The 12,658-nt window shown below is 43.7% G+C and overlaps 1 protein-coding gene across 2 annotated transcripts in view; it reads right to left on the bottom strand.

Moving 5' to 3' along the window:
• Positions 1-2,082: 2,082 nt before the first annotated feature.
• The window catches only part of rtf2 (replication termination factor 2), a 264,358-nt gene continuing 253,782 nt past the window's right edge, over positions 2,083-12,658 (bottom strand). The window contains exons 9-10 of one of the 2 annotated variants that reach the window (XM_038802922.1): positions 3,855-3,893; positions 2,083-2,651 (exon numbers count right to left, since the gene is read on the bottom strand). In XM_038802922.1, the coding sequence (XP_038658850.1) occupies positions 2,461-2,651; positions 3,855-3,893 (230 nt within the window). In that variant the 3' untranslated portion in view covers positions 2,083-2,460. The remainder of the gene's footprint in view (positions 2,652-3,854; positions 3,894-12,658) is intronic. The other variant, XM_038802923.1, reaches the window with a different exon arrangement.

Below are 12,658 nucleotides of genomic sequence, written 5' to 3' on the forward strand. Positions count from 1 at the left end.
TTCATTTATATATTTGAGGAGCCAGACTCTTCTTTTAGGTGGCAGCTACTCATCACCTATTAAACAGCCCCATCCATAGCTGCGTCAGATAACTTTTAGACACATTCTGGGCCCAGAGCCTGATCCTTGATATGATTTTATGCCTGTAAATGGGTATCACAGATAGAACGGTATTTGTAGAAAGTAGTTGGGAGGGGAAGTGCATGTCGTAGCTGGTATAGAACAGATTATTTTTTAAAACAACAGCTAAGATGTTGGGCAATATGAATTAGAGGATCAAGTTGGCTGCTGTTTGGATTTCGATGGAGAAGTTGACAGAAGATGTACACAGCAATGCATTGCAGGGATAAATTGTAAAAGCTCTAACAGTAGTGATGAATGTGATCAACATGAGAAGGCCAGTTCAGACCAGAGAGAAAGGGCTGTCTATCATAGGGCTAAAGGTTAAGTGTGGATTTCTGCATTTACAGCACTTTAAGCAGTAATAACTTTACCAGTTCTCCACCAGATGGCACTCTCTGGTGCTGCAGTGTGAGAGATGAAAACTTCCCAGTTCCTGGCTCCGGAAACTGAGACTTTTACCAGAATGTTCCTATGTAGTTTAAATTTCCTCCAGTTAGTCATAATTAAATTTATAACTTCATGCAAATATTGTAGTTTTACTGTTATTGATAGGTATCAGTGGCAAAGTTGATAGAAGTCCCACCCCTCAGTGAGCAGATTGTTGGTAAATGTGTTGTTTGTAAAATAAAAAGAAACAAACAATAAAAACCCACTTTCACCCAATCTCTGGTGCAGAGACTTTTCATTTTAGTTTTTACACACCTGTATTCATGGGACGTTTATATTTTTAAAAAACACTTTGCGGACACATTTTGTCTCTTACAAACAAGGATCTTTTTTATAGTTAAGTTTATAAAGTTTTTAAAAGTTGGGACAACCCATCCATTCACACCAACATCAACCTCAGAAATTTTGTAACACAACCCAGCCAATCCTAGTTACTATAGAGTTTATCACATGGGAGCCTGGTGCTAATTTTATGGTTCAGAGAGCAACATGCCAAGTGTGTCTCAGAGAAATTCACATTTCCGAGTTTTTGATCTTGGTTACTTGTTGGGGGACACTGTAAAATAGAGCTGGTGTCTACATGCAAAAGACAATTAATGCTTTTAAAAACTTGGGGCAGTATTTGCATCGGCCAATTATAAAGCCAACACTGACAGGGTGTTTGTAAGCGGCTCTATTCCTTGACCAGGAAATAATGTATAGCGCTCAGAAACAAATGAACATCGTGACAATTTAGTTTTGAATCAGAAAAGAAAGCAATAGAAGATTAATACTTATGTTAAACACAAAAATAGGAGCCAAATGTTTATGGCCATACCACTCAAACAATTTATAGCACAGCAAATGGGAGGTTAGGGCAATAGGCCCCTCACTGGCTGCTCCAGACCAGCCATTTGGAGAGTCTCACAGATCTCTTTTCCTTTTGCGTTGCATGGATGACATTTGGCTTCTTTCAAGACTTTGTTCCAGACCAGGGATGGGAAATTAAACCTACATCCTCCCATTCTGATACCATGTACTGGCACTTTCACATATTCTTCAGATGAATATTTAAGTTGAGGTTTCACCTGCGTGCTCCAGTCGATATTAAGAACCCTGTCTTGATTTTTGAAGAGCCGGTACGCAAGTGCTCCTAATGTCTTAGTCAAGGTTCCTCTTTCGACCAATTCCACCAGAGAAAATTGTGATCATTTATTTGGTAGCAGTTTGGGTCACGTCTTGCTGTACTGTTAGCCCACAGTTGCTATATGTCACAGTAATCCATTACACGCGATGACATGAGACACTTGGTAAGGAACTACTGAAAAGCTAGTAATTTTATTTCTGCCACTGAGGAGCTCTACTTATCTAGGATATCTGAAATCATCTCAATGTCAATTGAAGTGTATGGTTATAAGTGTTTTCTCTTTTCAATTACTAAATCAAATTTATAATATTTTCATCAGTGATATTTCTTGCTGAGAGTGACCAGTGCTCGTGGTTGATTATAAAAACTGATGCACACAAAGAACGTTTGGTGAAAATTTTAATTAGGCAGAGATAGACATGTCATCAGATATTGCAGCAAACAATATTGCAGCAAACCAGTGGCCTGGATCTTAGCCACTTAAATTGAGGTTGTTGAGTGATAGGTAATTCATTGCTAGCCAGAACTTGCACCCATCGAGTACATTCTCAGCATATGGGTTCTATATAGCTTCAATAATTGAAATAGCATCTTATAAAGGACAAGTTGTTAATATCTCACACAGAGGAGACTTACAGAACTCTACAAACAAGGGCTCACTTGCAGAGTTATCTTCTCCTTTATAGAATAGCTCAAGAAAGACTTTTAAAGATAATGAAACTTGGCAGGGAAAACCAATATTTTTTTAAGCATAGCTGGCCATCTCAATAGTAGTAAGCAGTGTGAGTAATCCAGTTGGGCTTTTCCTCCCTTGCGCGCTTAGCTGAGCTATGGGATGTAAAGATTGATTTGTAAGCTTCAGATTTCTCTCCAGTTTCGGTATGAGATCGTTTGGTGATGCCAGTAGCAAGTTTCGAAGCTTTCCCAGATGGAGTGGACGTGGAAGAAGACTTTGCTAGAAAACAAGCAAATACAGAATCCATTAGACATTTGCTTTGCATGTTGAATCAGTAACTTCTGTTGTGCTAGCCTTCCAAACATTACAGGCTAGGAAGCAATGGTGATAATATTGCAGTTGTGAACTGATGCTCCATTGGAAGCTCTTCTAAATTATGTGCTGTGCTGTGCATCTTCAGTTGTTAGCGGCTTGAACAACCTCCCCACCAATTTAACATGTATCACACATCAGACAAAGTTGAATTCCAAATGATCACCGTCTATCTATCAAGAGTAAGGCTCAGAATTTACATCAAACTCAAGAAACAGAATTATCTTCTGAACATTTATTTCATAGAATTTTACAGTGCAGAAGGAGGCCATTCGGCCCATCGAGTCTGCACCGGCTCCTGGAAAGAGCACCCTACCCAAGGTCAACACCTCCACCCTATCCCCATAACCCAGTAACCCCACCCAACACGAAGGGCAATTTTGGACACTAAGGGCAATTTTTCATGGCCAATCCACCTAACCTGCACATCTTTGGACTGTGGGAGGAAACCGGAGCACCCGGAGGAAACCCACGCACACACGGGGAGGATGTGCATACTCCGCACAGACAGTGACCCAAGCCGGAATCGAACCTGGGACCCTGGAGCTGTGAAGCGATTGTGCTATCCACAATGCTACCGTGCTGGCATCGGTTATGTCATTCCCTGGAATATAGCCTCACGGTAGCATGGTGGTTAGCATCAATGCTTCACAGCTCCAGTGGTCCCAGGTTCGATTCCCGGCTGGGTCACTGTCTGTGTGGAGTCTGCACGTCCTCCCCGTTTGTGCGTGGGTTTCCTCCGAGTGCTCCGGTTTCCTCCCACAGTCCAAAGATGTGCGGGGTAGGTGGATTGGCCATGCTAAATTGCCCGTAGTGTAAGGTTAATGGGGGGATTGTTGGGTTACCGGGTATACGGGTTACGTGGGTTTAAGTAGGGTGATCATTGCTCGGCACAACATCGAGGGCCGAAGGGCCTGTTCTGTGCTGTACTGTTCTATGTTCTATAGCCAAAATCAGATTTTAAAATTCCATCCAAAATGGCATGTGGTCTCTCATTATACACAAACATATGACAGCAGCCCCATGCATCAAATGAGGCATAGGTAATACAGTACTAAAGGATCTGGGGTTGGAACCACAGGAACCTTAAAAAATTTGCCTCCCACTTACACACATGCTGTAGTTTGACCTTGGAGGAAGAAATTCCACCTGAGAACAGAGAAACTAAGCATTAACTTAAAATTAGAGTGAATCAGAAAATACTTTATCATGTAAAGTGTAGTGGAAATCTGGGGCTCCCTTTCTCCACAACCTCCGGAACAAGGCAGATATCAGTGGTTTATTGAAATGTTCACGGTAAGATACTAGATTTTTGTCAGACAAGGGCATCATGAAATATAGATTAATGAACATGAAGAAAACAAAAGCCACGATTTTCAGACCCAGTCATGAGCTTTATCCCCTCCCCAGCTCCCTGCTGAGGTTGAAATAAACTGGGCAAAATCTTGGAAGGCTTACTGCCACCTTCAACCTTGCTGCCATTATATTTAAGGTGGCACAGTGGTTAGCACTGCTGCCTCACAGCACCAGGGACCTTAGTTCCATTCCTGCCTTGGGTGACTGTCATGTGAGTGTCCCTTTAAAAAATATTTTTGCCTTATTACATGGCTTCAGTGATGTCATTGTGTGGGTGGAGCTGGTGAGTTTTACTTTCGCTTTGTTCTTGACCTGGTTTTGTACTGCACAGGTTGAAAAGAAGTGTCTCTATCTGCTTTTAAAAAGTTGGTTCCAGACTACTTGATAACGGTAGCATAGTGATTAGCACAATTGCTTCACAGCTCCAGGGTCCCAGGTTCGATTCCCGGCTTGGGTCACTGTCTGTGCGGAGTCTGCACGTTCTCCCCGTGTGTGCGTGGGTTTCCTCCGGGTGCACCGGTTTCCTCCCACAGTCCAAAGATGTGCAGGTTAGGTGGATTGGCCATGCTAAATTACCCTTAGTGTCCAAATTTGCCCTTAGTGATGGGTGGGGTTACTGAGTTGTGGGGATAGGGTGGAGGTATGGGGTTGGGTAGGGTGCTCTTTCCAAGAGCCGGTGAAGACTCGATGGTCCGAATGGCCTCCTTCTGCACTGTAAATTCTAATTCTATGAGATAACTGTTTTCCGGAAGGAATTCCAACCTGCTGTTTTGGTAAGGAAACAAGAGCATCCATACCAGGTCTTGAGTGCAGTGTGCTGGGCCACACCTTTGAAAAGGGGTTTCTGGTTTCTGGGATCTTGTTAAAGGGGGATTTAACAAGAGTTATACATAGATTACTGTAGCTGTGTGGGGCATTTATGTTTGTAGTTGATAAAAATGCTTACTGTGTGTGTTTATAAAAATGTTAACTAAATTTGAGGAATAAAGCTTGTGTTTTTTATTAAAAGCGCCAAATACCTCTATTGAATAACACCTGAAAAGCAGGCTCTTATGCTCATCATAACCAAAATCAATAAACAGTTGTAGGTCAGGTGAACTCCATGATATACTTTGGAGTTTTCTAATTCCAGGCACATAACAAATTTCCATTCCTGCCTTGGGTGACTGTCTATGGAGTTTGCACGTTCTTCCCGTGTTTGCATGGGTTTACGCCGGGTGCTTCGGTTTACTCCCAGGGTCCAAAGGTTAGGTGAACTGGCCATGCTAAATTGCCCCTTCGTGTCCAAAGTGTTACAGGGATAGGGTGGGAATAATAATAATGATAATAACTTTTTATTGTCACAAGTACAACTTGTCGCCTCATTCCGGCGCCTGTTCGGGTAAGCTGGTACGGGAATTAAACCCACGCTGCTGGCCTTGTTCTGCATTACAAATCAGCTGCCTAGCCCACTGAGCTAAACCAAATTGGGCCTAGGTAGAGTGTTCTTTCGGAGGGAGGATCGATAGACCAAACGGCCTCCTTCTGCACTGCAGGGATTCTATGATTTATTTGTCAACGCCAGTACAATTGATTTCACGAGTTCATTAGTGATTTCACGAATGTTCGCTGATGATTGTGCGATTTTCAACTCATCCATAACTCCTCAGATATTGAAGCTGTCTGTGCCCATAAAGTAACACGATATTCAGGCTTAGGCTAATAATTGGCAGGTAATATTTGTACCACATGAGTGCCAGGCAATGACCACGGTCAGTTAGGAAAGGAATTGTAGGATTCTGACCCAGTGAAGGAATAGCAATATAGTTACAATTCAGGGGTGTTATAGAATACTCTCCACATACCTGGGTGAATGCAGTTCCAACAACACTCAAAACGAAGCTGGGCACCGTCCAGGACAAGGCAGCCAACTTGATTGACAGCTCACCCACCACCATCATACTCTCTCTCTTCTCTCCCCCCATCATACTCTCTCTCTTCTCTCTTCCCCCCCCCCCCCCCCCCCCCCCAACCACCGATGCAGGGGCAGCAGTGCGCATTATCTACAAGATGCACTGCAACAACTGACCAAGGCTCCTTCAACAGCATCCTCCAAACCTGGAACCTCTTCCTTAGAGAAGGACAAGGGCACAAGATACATTGGAGCACCATGACCTGCAAGTTCCCCTCCAATCCACACACCATCCTGATTTGTAAAACATTGCCGTTCCTTCATAGTCTGACCTCGCTACCCTGGGAAAGAGTGCCTGCCCATCCACCGTCTCCATGCCCATCATAATTTTGTAGACCTCTATCAGGTCACCCCTCAACCTCCATTGTTTTAATGAAAACAGTCCGAGTCTATTCAGCCTCTCCGCATAACTAACACGCCTCAGACCAGACTTCCTATGCACCCTCTCCAAAGCCTCCAAATCCTTCTGGTAGTGTGGCAACCAGAATTGTGCCACATTATTGTCAAACTAATTTTGCCCCATTATTGGCTAAGTTAAGCAATCATCTATTACTGAGCTACACTAGAATTGTGCCAATATTATTAGCTCTAACTGGGGAGCTATCCTCATTCTCAGTTATGACTTAACTACCTCTATCACCTAACTCCAGTCCAACCATCCACCCATAATCCTGCCTTGGCTCCACTCATCTTCATTATAAACAAAATACAGGGTGTTGCAAGTCTCCTTCCTGTTTATTCTCTTATTTCTCCTTTTTTCGGTTTTGCCGTTACACTTTTTGATCCAAGGGTCATTAATGGACATGCATCTTAAGTCAAGCAGCACAATGCGGAAATAAGTCACAGGAGAGAACATTCTGCTAGTTTGCACACGAGTTTCAGACTTGTCGACATCAGAGAGAGGGATAAGCTGGGATTTGTTTTGATTGATTGGCTGGAGGCCAATGAATTGGCACAAAAGGCTGTACTTTGTCTTGTAATTTATGGTAATTGGATCTTATCCCAGTGGGATGGTTCTCATAGACCTGAAAGTTTCAGATTGACACAGAAAGGCAAGGACCTGGTTTTTCTCTCCCTCCGCAGAAAGGCTGCGAGTGTTGTATTCCTCAGGTCGCAGAGAACCTGAATGACTGAATCTACAGGAAAGCCATTACAGGTTGCAGGCAAAGATCAGGAGCCATTCACATTCGCTCGTTCTCATTCGCTTGCTCTTATTCTCTCCCTCTCTCCAGAAAGTGTTGTATCTTTGAAACTGTAGAGGTCTACCCTCGAACTGAAAGCAAGGTCTGTAGAGGAGAAGGGTACAAGAAACACCCATTTGAAACAAAGACTCTTTTTCTCTTTTACTTGTGTTTTTTTCCCCTTTCTTCCCTTCTGTGTTTGTCTGTCTTGCATGCCTGCCTAGATGTGGTGGCAAGTTCAAGTGGGGCATTAGGAATTAGATAATAGTTAACCAGCTGTATTTGCTGCAGATTTCATTATAGTTCTTGTTACAAATAAACAGTAACTGTGTTTAAACTTATAAACTTGGTGACTGTAATTATTGGGCAGCAAAGGGCCAAAACCTGGGGCATTTGTCTAAGAATTATAGGATAACAGACATCACTAGCCCTGGTGCTCACGTGCAGGAGAAAAGACAATAAATAATCAACAACATAACTCCACGGGAGTAACTTTCAGAATTATTGAGAATTGCAAGATAACAACACCATCCATGTTGCTTGACAAGGCCAAAGCCAAGACACAATAGGGAAGACACTTCTCACGATCTCTCAAGGATTCCAAAGAACGAAGCACCTTCGCTTCCACCATGCCACCATCCCAACACCCAAGCGACTAGTCTAGGCCCTGGCCAGGGTGGGGGAAATGACTCCAAATCCTCATGACAAGCATCGAAAATAGTATAATAATTGGGCCAGTGCTCAGGGGGTCCAACCAATCCCAGGCCTCGAAGACTGAATACGGTGTTCTCCGTCGAATCTGATGCAACCAGCCTCCAAATCAAGATTACTAAAGCATGACAGTCAAATCTTCAAACTAAATTGGGAACCCGCCTCCTACTTCTTGTCAGGGACCGAGCTCACGGGCACTCGTTGTCCGGCCCTTACCTCCTGAACCTGTCAGGATAAATGGCACAGCATGCAGCAGGATCTCAACGTCTTGAAGGAGGCCTCTTACCAGTGAACGCACCCTTTTGAATGCAAGAAATCTCTCATGCGCTGTCGACATTCTGCCAAGGATACCTCACCGTTCCTCAAAGTGAGCACCAAAAACCTGTACCACTAGCCGGAATGTTCATCCAGAACAATATTGTCAATGGAGGCCATCATCCGGGTGTACACAGCACCCCTGGGACGAAAGCCCACTCATCAGCAACAACACCAATGCAAGCTGAGCCTCAACCCAGCCAGCTCTCATCGCCACGATCAAACAAAGATTCTCTACAATTTATCTTGGCTCTTCTTTCCAAAACTCCAATCATGATCGTCCTGGGACATAATGTACATATCCCAAGAAAAAGACAAATATGAAATGTGTACCAAGATAAAATAAAAGATTGCAGAGCCAGAACTCACAAAAACGCAGCTCCCATCGCATTACCCTGCACCACCGCCCCCCCCCCCCCCCTCCCCCGCTCTTGTTGAAAAGAAATTTTGAGTACCAGTAACTGCTTTGAGTGACATAGTGGAGAAACATTTGTGACAATTTCTTCAAGAGTCAGCAAGGATTCAGGATTTTAAAAGTATTTAACTGGTGTGTTTTCCATCAATATTTCCCGACCACGTCTCCTGAATATTTTGTTGAATACGAGTCCACAGAAATTGGTCAACACCTGTATCCTCCCAAGTGTCTATTTTTCAATTTAAAAAAAGGCTGGACAGACAGTGAGCATCCACAAGCTCAGGAGGGATTCATAGCAGATACTGTTGGTGTGTCTACATCACACTTTCACATGGGCGTACCTTTTAAGTACTGAATCATGACTAAAAGTCAGTATTCAGACTAATATTTAATTCCCTGTACCAGGGTCACGGATATCAAACGTAATGCCCCTATTACCACGACCAGCTAAGATCAGTAAACTCAGGAAAGGCAAATGATTCAACTGCGACCTCCTGGTTACAAGGCTTAGTACTACACAGAGGAATCTGCATAAGCCAGTAACTAAATCAAATTGAGCACTTCTCTTAATTTTGACAAATGCAAAACAGAACCAGCAACTGAGCAAAAAGAGCAGCGTTTCACAGCCTTACAATGTTGCTGACTACCCCTAAATGGGTTCCCAGCACACTGTAACCATTAAAGTGAAATGAGGCAATATTATGGGAACACTGTACCAATAACATTTGGTTAGATAATAGATGGTTGCTTAACTTAGCCACCCGAGAACAAATTAAACTCTTAAGGAGCTCAAAGCTGATTTGCCCCTCAAACTGATTGCACTCCTTTTACCCAGTGTAAACTAATTGAGAACACTAACCAATTACGGACATGTTGGTAAGTGCCATTTATTATTCATGCAGCGGCAGACAGCATGCTTCCTGGCCATTAAATTCAGAGACAGCGGGGGATGTGTCAGTCTGAGTCAGCAACTCTCATTTCCTTCAGGGCTCCTCTTGGGAATTATGTTAGAAGATAAATTTAAAAATTGCTCATTATCATGTGCATCCCCAAATCTTGGCCATAGCAGTCTAGCAGCCTTGGTGCGTCTGGGAAGGTTCTGAGCCTGTGAACACCTCCCAAACACACAGTAACAGATGAGCATTTGTATTTTTTTAAAATTTAAATTTAGAGTACCCAATTCATTTTTTCCAATTAAGGGGCAATTTAGGTTGGCCAATTCACCTACCCTGCACATCTTTTGGGTTGTGGGGGCGAAACCCACGCAAACACGGGGAGAATGTGCAAACTCCACACGGACAGTGACCCAGAGCCGGAATCGAACCTGGGACCTCGGCGCCGTGACGCAGCAGTGCTAACCACTGTGCCACCGTGCTGCCCAGATGAGCATTTGTAAGCACAGCTGTGCAGAGACCTTTCATCGCATCACTGAACAGTAACACTTTACATTGTGTTTCCAGGACTTCAATCCATGATTTGTTGAGCGTGGAATCTAAATTATACCAGTAATCTCTTTCTATTTAAAGAGGAATCAAATATAATATATTGCAGTCATTCTGGTGAAACCGCAAGGCAAAACCTCGATTAAACTGGGGAGGAGAGGCGGCCGACTGGAAGTGTGGGAGAGGAGGAACATGTGCGAGGATGAGAATGTGCATGTGTGTGGACGAGCGTGTGCGTGCGAGTCGATTAGCGTGTGCGTGCGAGTTGATTAGGGCGTGCATGTGAGAGGATGAGCATGAGTGTGCATGAAGATGAGGATTTCAGCGTGAGTGAAAATGCGCGAGAGGGGGAGGGCGCGAGTGGGGGAGGGCGCGAGGGAGTGAGGGCGCGAGGGCGTGAGGGCGCGAGGGTATGCGTGTGTGTAAGTTAGGGTGTGTGTGTGTGTGAGGATGAGCATGTGTGTGTGTGTGTGAGTAAGGTTGAGGGTGTCTGTGGAAGCAAGGTGAGTCGGTATGTGGGAGAGAGAGGTGCATGTGTCTGATACAAGAATCAGCTTTCCAACATGATTCCTTGCCTTAAATATGGAAAACGCTTGAAGAAAAAAAATATTTTTTTTAAATGGCAAAAGGTAAAACGCAAGTACTGTTTTTAAATAAGAGAACTTTTTAATTATTACCAGATTACCCACTCCTAAAGTGGCTACTAGTTTTAGGGGTTAATGTTAAGAAGCCATTGAAGGGTGGTTTAGCCAGAGGGGAGTGTGAAGGGGGCCATGTAGTGGATGTTTAAGCAATGTACCTTTAAGAAATAGCACAGCTCATATTACTGAAGTGATATCAGAGGGTGGGGGTAGCTGAGTGCAGCTCACTTCTGCTTTTAGTTTCAGTTTGAGAATGCAGCTGAAAAGTGCCTGGCTGGTTTGCTGAGAGCTGCATGAAGAAAAAGAGCTTGGGTGCGTCTGTGTTTGCAGTGAGCTGGATCTGCGGTGATCTCTGCCAGGAAAGACTATCTCTAAATCATTTGGGTGATTTAAACTCATAATAGTAATGTCTTTAACCTGATGTGTTTCTGTTTAAAGGTGTTAAGTCTTTTGGAGGTTTGAAGGAACATTTTGAGGGATTATTTAGTGTTGTATTATTTTCGGGGTTATCTTTGAAGTAAGGGGTGTTAAGGGATCCAATGTTTATTTAAAAAGGTTAAGTTGAATTCATGGAATAAACATTGTTTTGTGTTTAAAACCCACGTGTCCATAATTGTAATAACACACCTGGAGACCAAGCTGTGTGCTTCAAAAGCAACAATACATTAAAGGGTTGAACTCCATGATACGTTTTGGGGGTCTGAAAAAGCCTCTCCCACAAAAGAAAAAAAAAAGAAAAAAAGAAATTAAAAAAAAAAATTGCTTATTGTCACGAGTAGGCTTCAATGAAGTTACTGCGAAAAGCCCCTAGTCGCCACATTCCGGCGCCTGTCCAGGGAGGCTGGTACGGGAATCGAACCGTGCTGCTGGCCTGCTTGGTCTGCTTTAAAAGCCAGCGATTTAGCCCAGTGAGCTAAACCAGCCCCTTAACAGAAGGTCATAGAATTTATAGTGGAGAAGGAGGCCATTTTGCCCATCGGGTTTGCACCAGCTCTTGAAAAGAGCACCCCACCCAAGCCCACTCGTCCACCCTATCCCCATAACCCAGTAACCCCACCCAACTCTAAGGGCAATTTTGGACACTAAGGGCAATGTAGCATGGCCAATCCACCTAACCTGCACATCTTTGGACTGTGGGAGGAAACCGGAGCACCCAGAGAAAATCCACGCACACACAGGGAGGATGTGCAAACTCCGCACAGTGACCCAAGATGGGAATCGAACCTGGGCCCCTGGAGCTGTGAAGCAATTGTGCTAACCACCATGCTACCATGCTGCCCACGTCACAGGGGGTTGTGCGGCTCAAAAGGTTTGGGAAACTCTACCAAAGCTGATAATTATTCATGCTTCAGTCCTTGGAAATATTATAGGAAACACAGCACAACTACTGCAAAGTTATGTTTACAACTTTAACGGTTTGTTCACATCTTCACTGATGTCTCTGTTAAGTCTATAGAATTGTGGACAGCCTACGTAGAGGTCAGATTCCAGTTTGAGATAAGATGTGATCACCACGTGGGGAAAGCTGGGTGGACTGCGCTGTAAAACCCTATGACCTGCCCATTATTTTCATATGTTTGTATGATCTGATCTGCAAATCATCAGCATGGACTGTTCATATTTGCCGCTGACAGTTCTTTAAGTCTGTGGCAGAGATGTAATTTCCCCCAAAGCAAGAGTATCATTTGTACAATTGTCCACTTCCATCAGAGGTCAACCCTTGGAGGAAAGGGCATCCGTAAGCCAAAAAGATAACTAGCAAACAAGGAGTACTACCTTGTAACAGATCACATTTATAAAGTTAGTGCACATAATAAGCCAGTTCACCCGAAAGTTTTTTTTACATTCCAAGTGGGGACAAACCAAATAAGTGGGACATAAGTGACATTTTTCTGAATTCAT

This window comes from Scyliorhinus canicula, chromosome 7, assembly GCF_902713615.1.
Source record: "Scyliorhinus canicula chromosome 7, sScyCan1.1, whole genome shotgun sequence".
In the NCBI taxonomy this organism is placed as follows: Eukaryota; Metazoa; Chordata; class Chondrichthyes; order Carcharhiniformes; family Scyliorhinidae; genus Scyliorhinus; species Scyliorhinus canicula.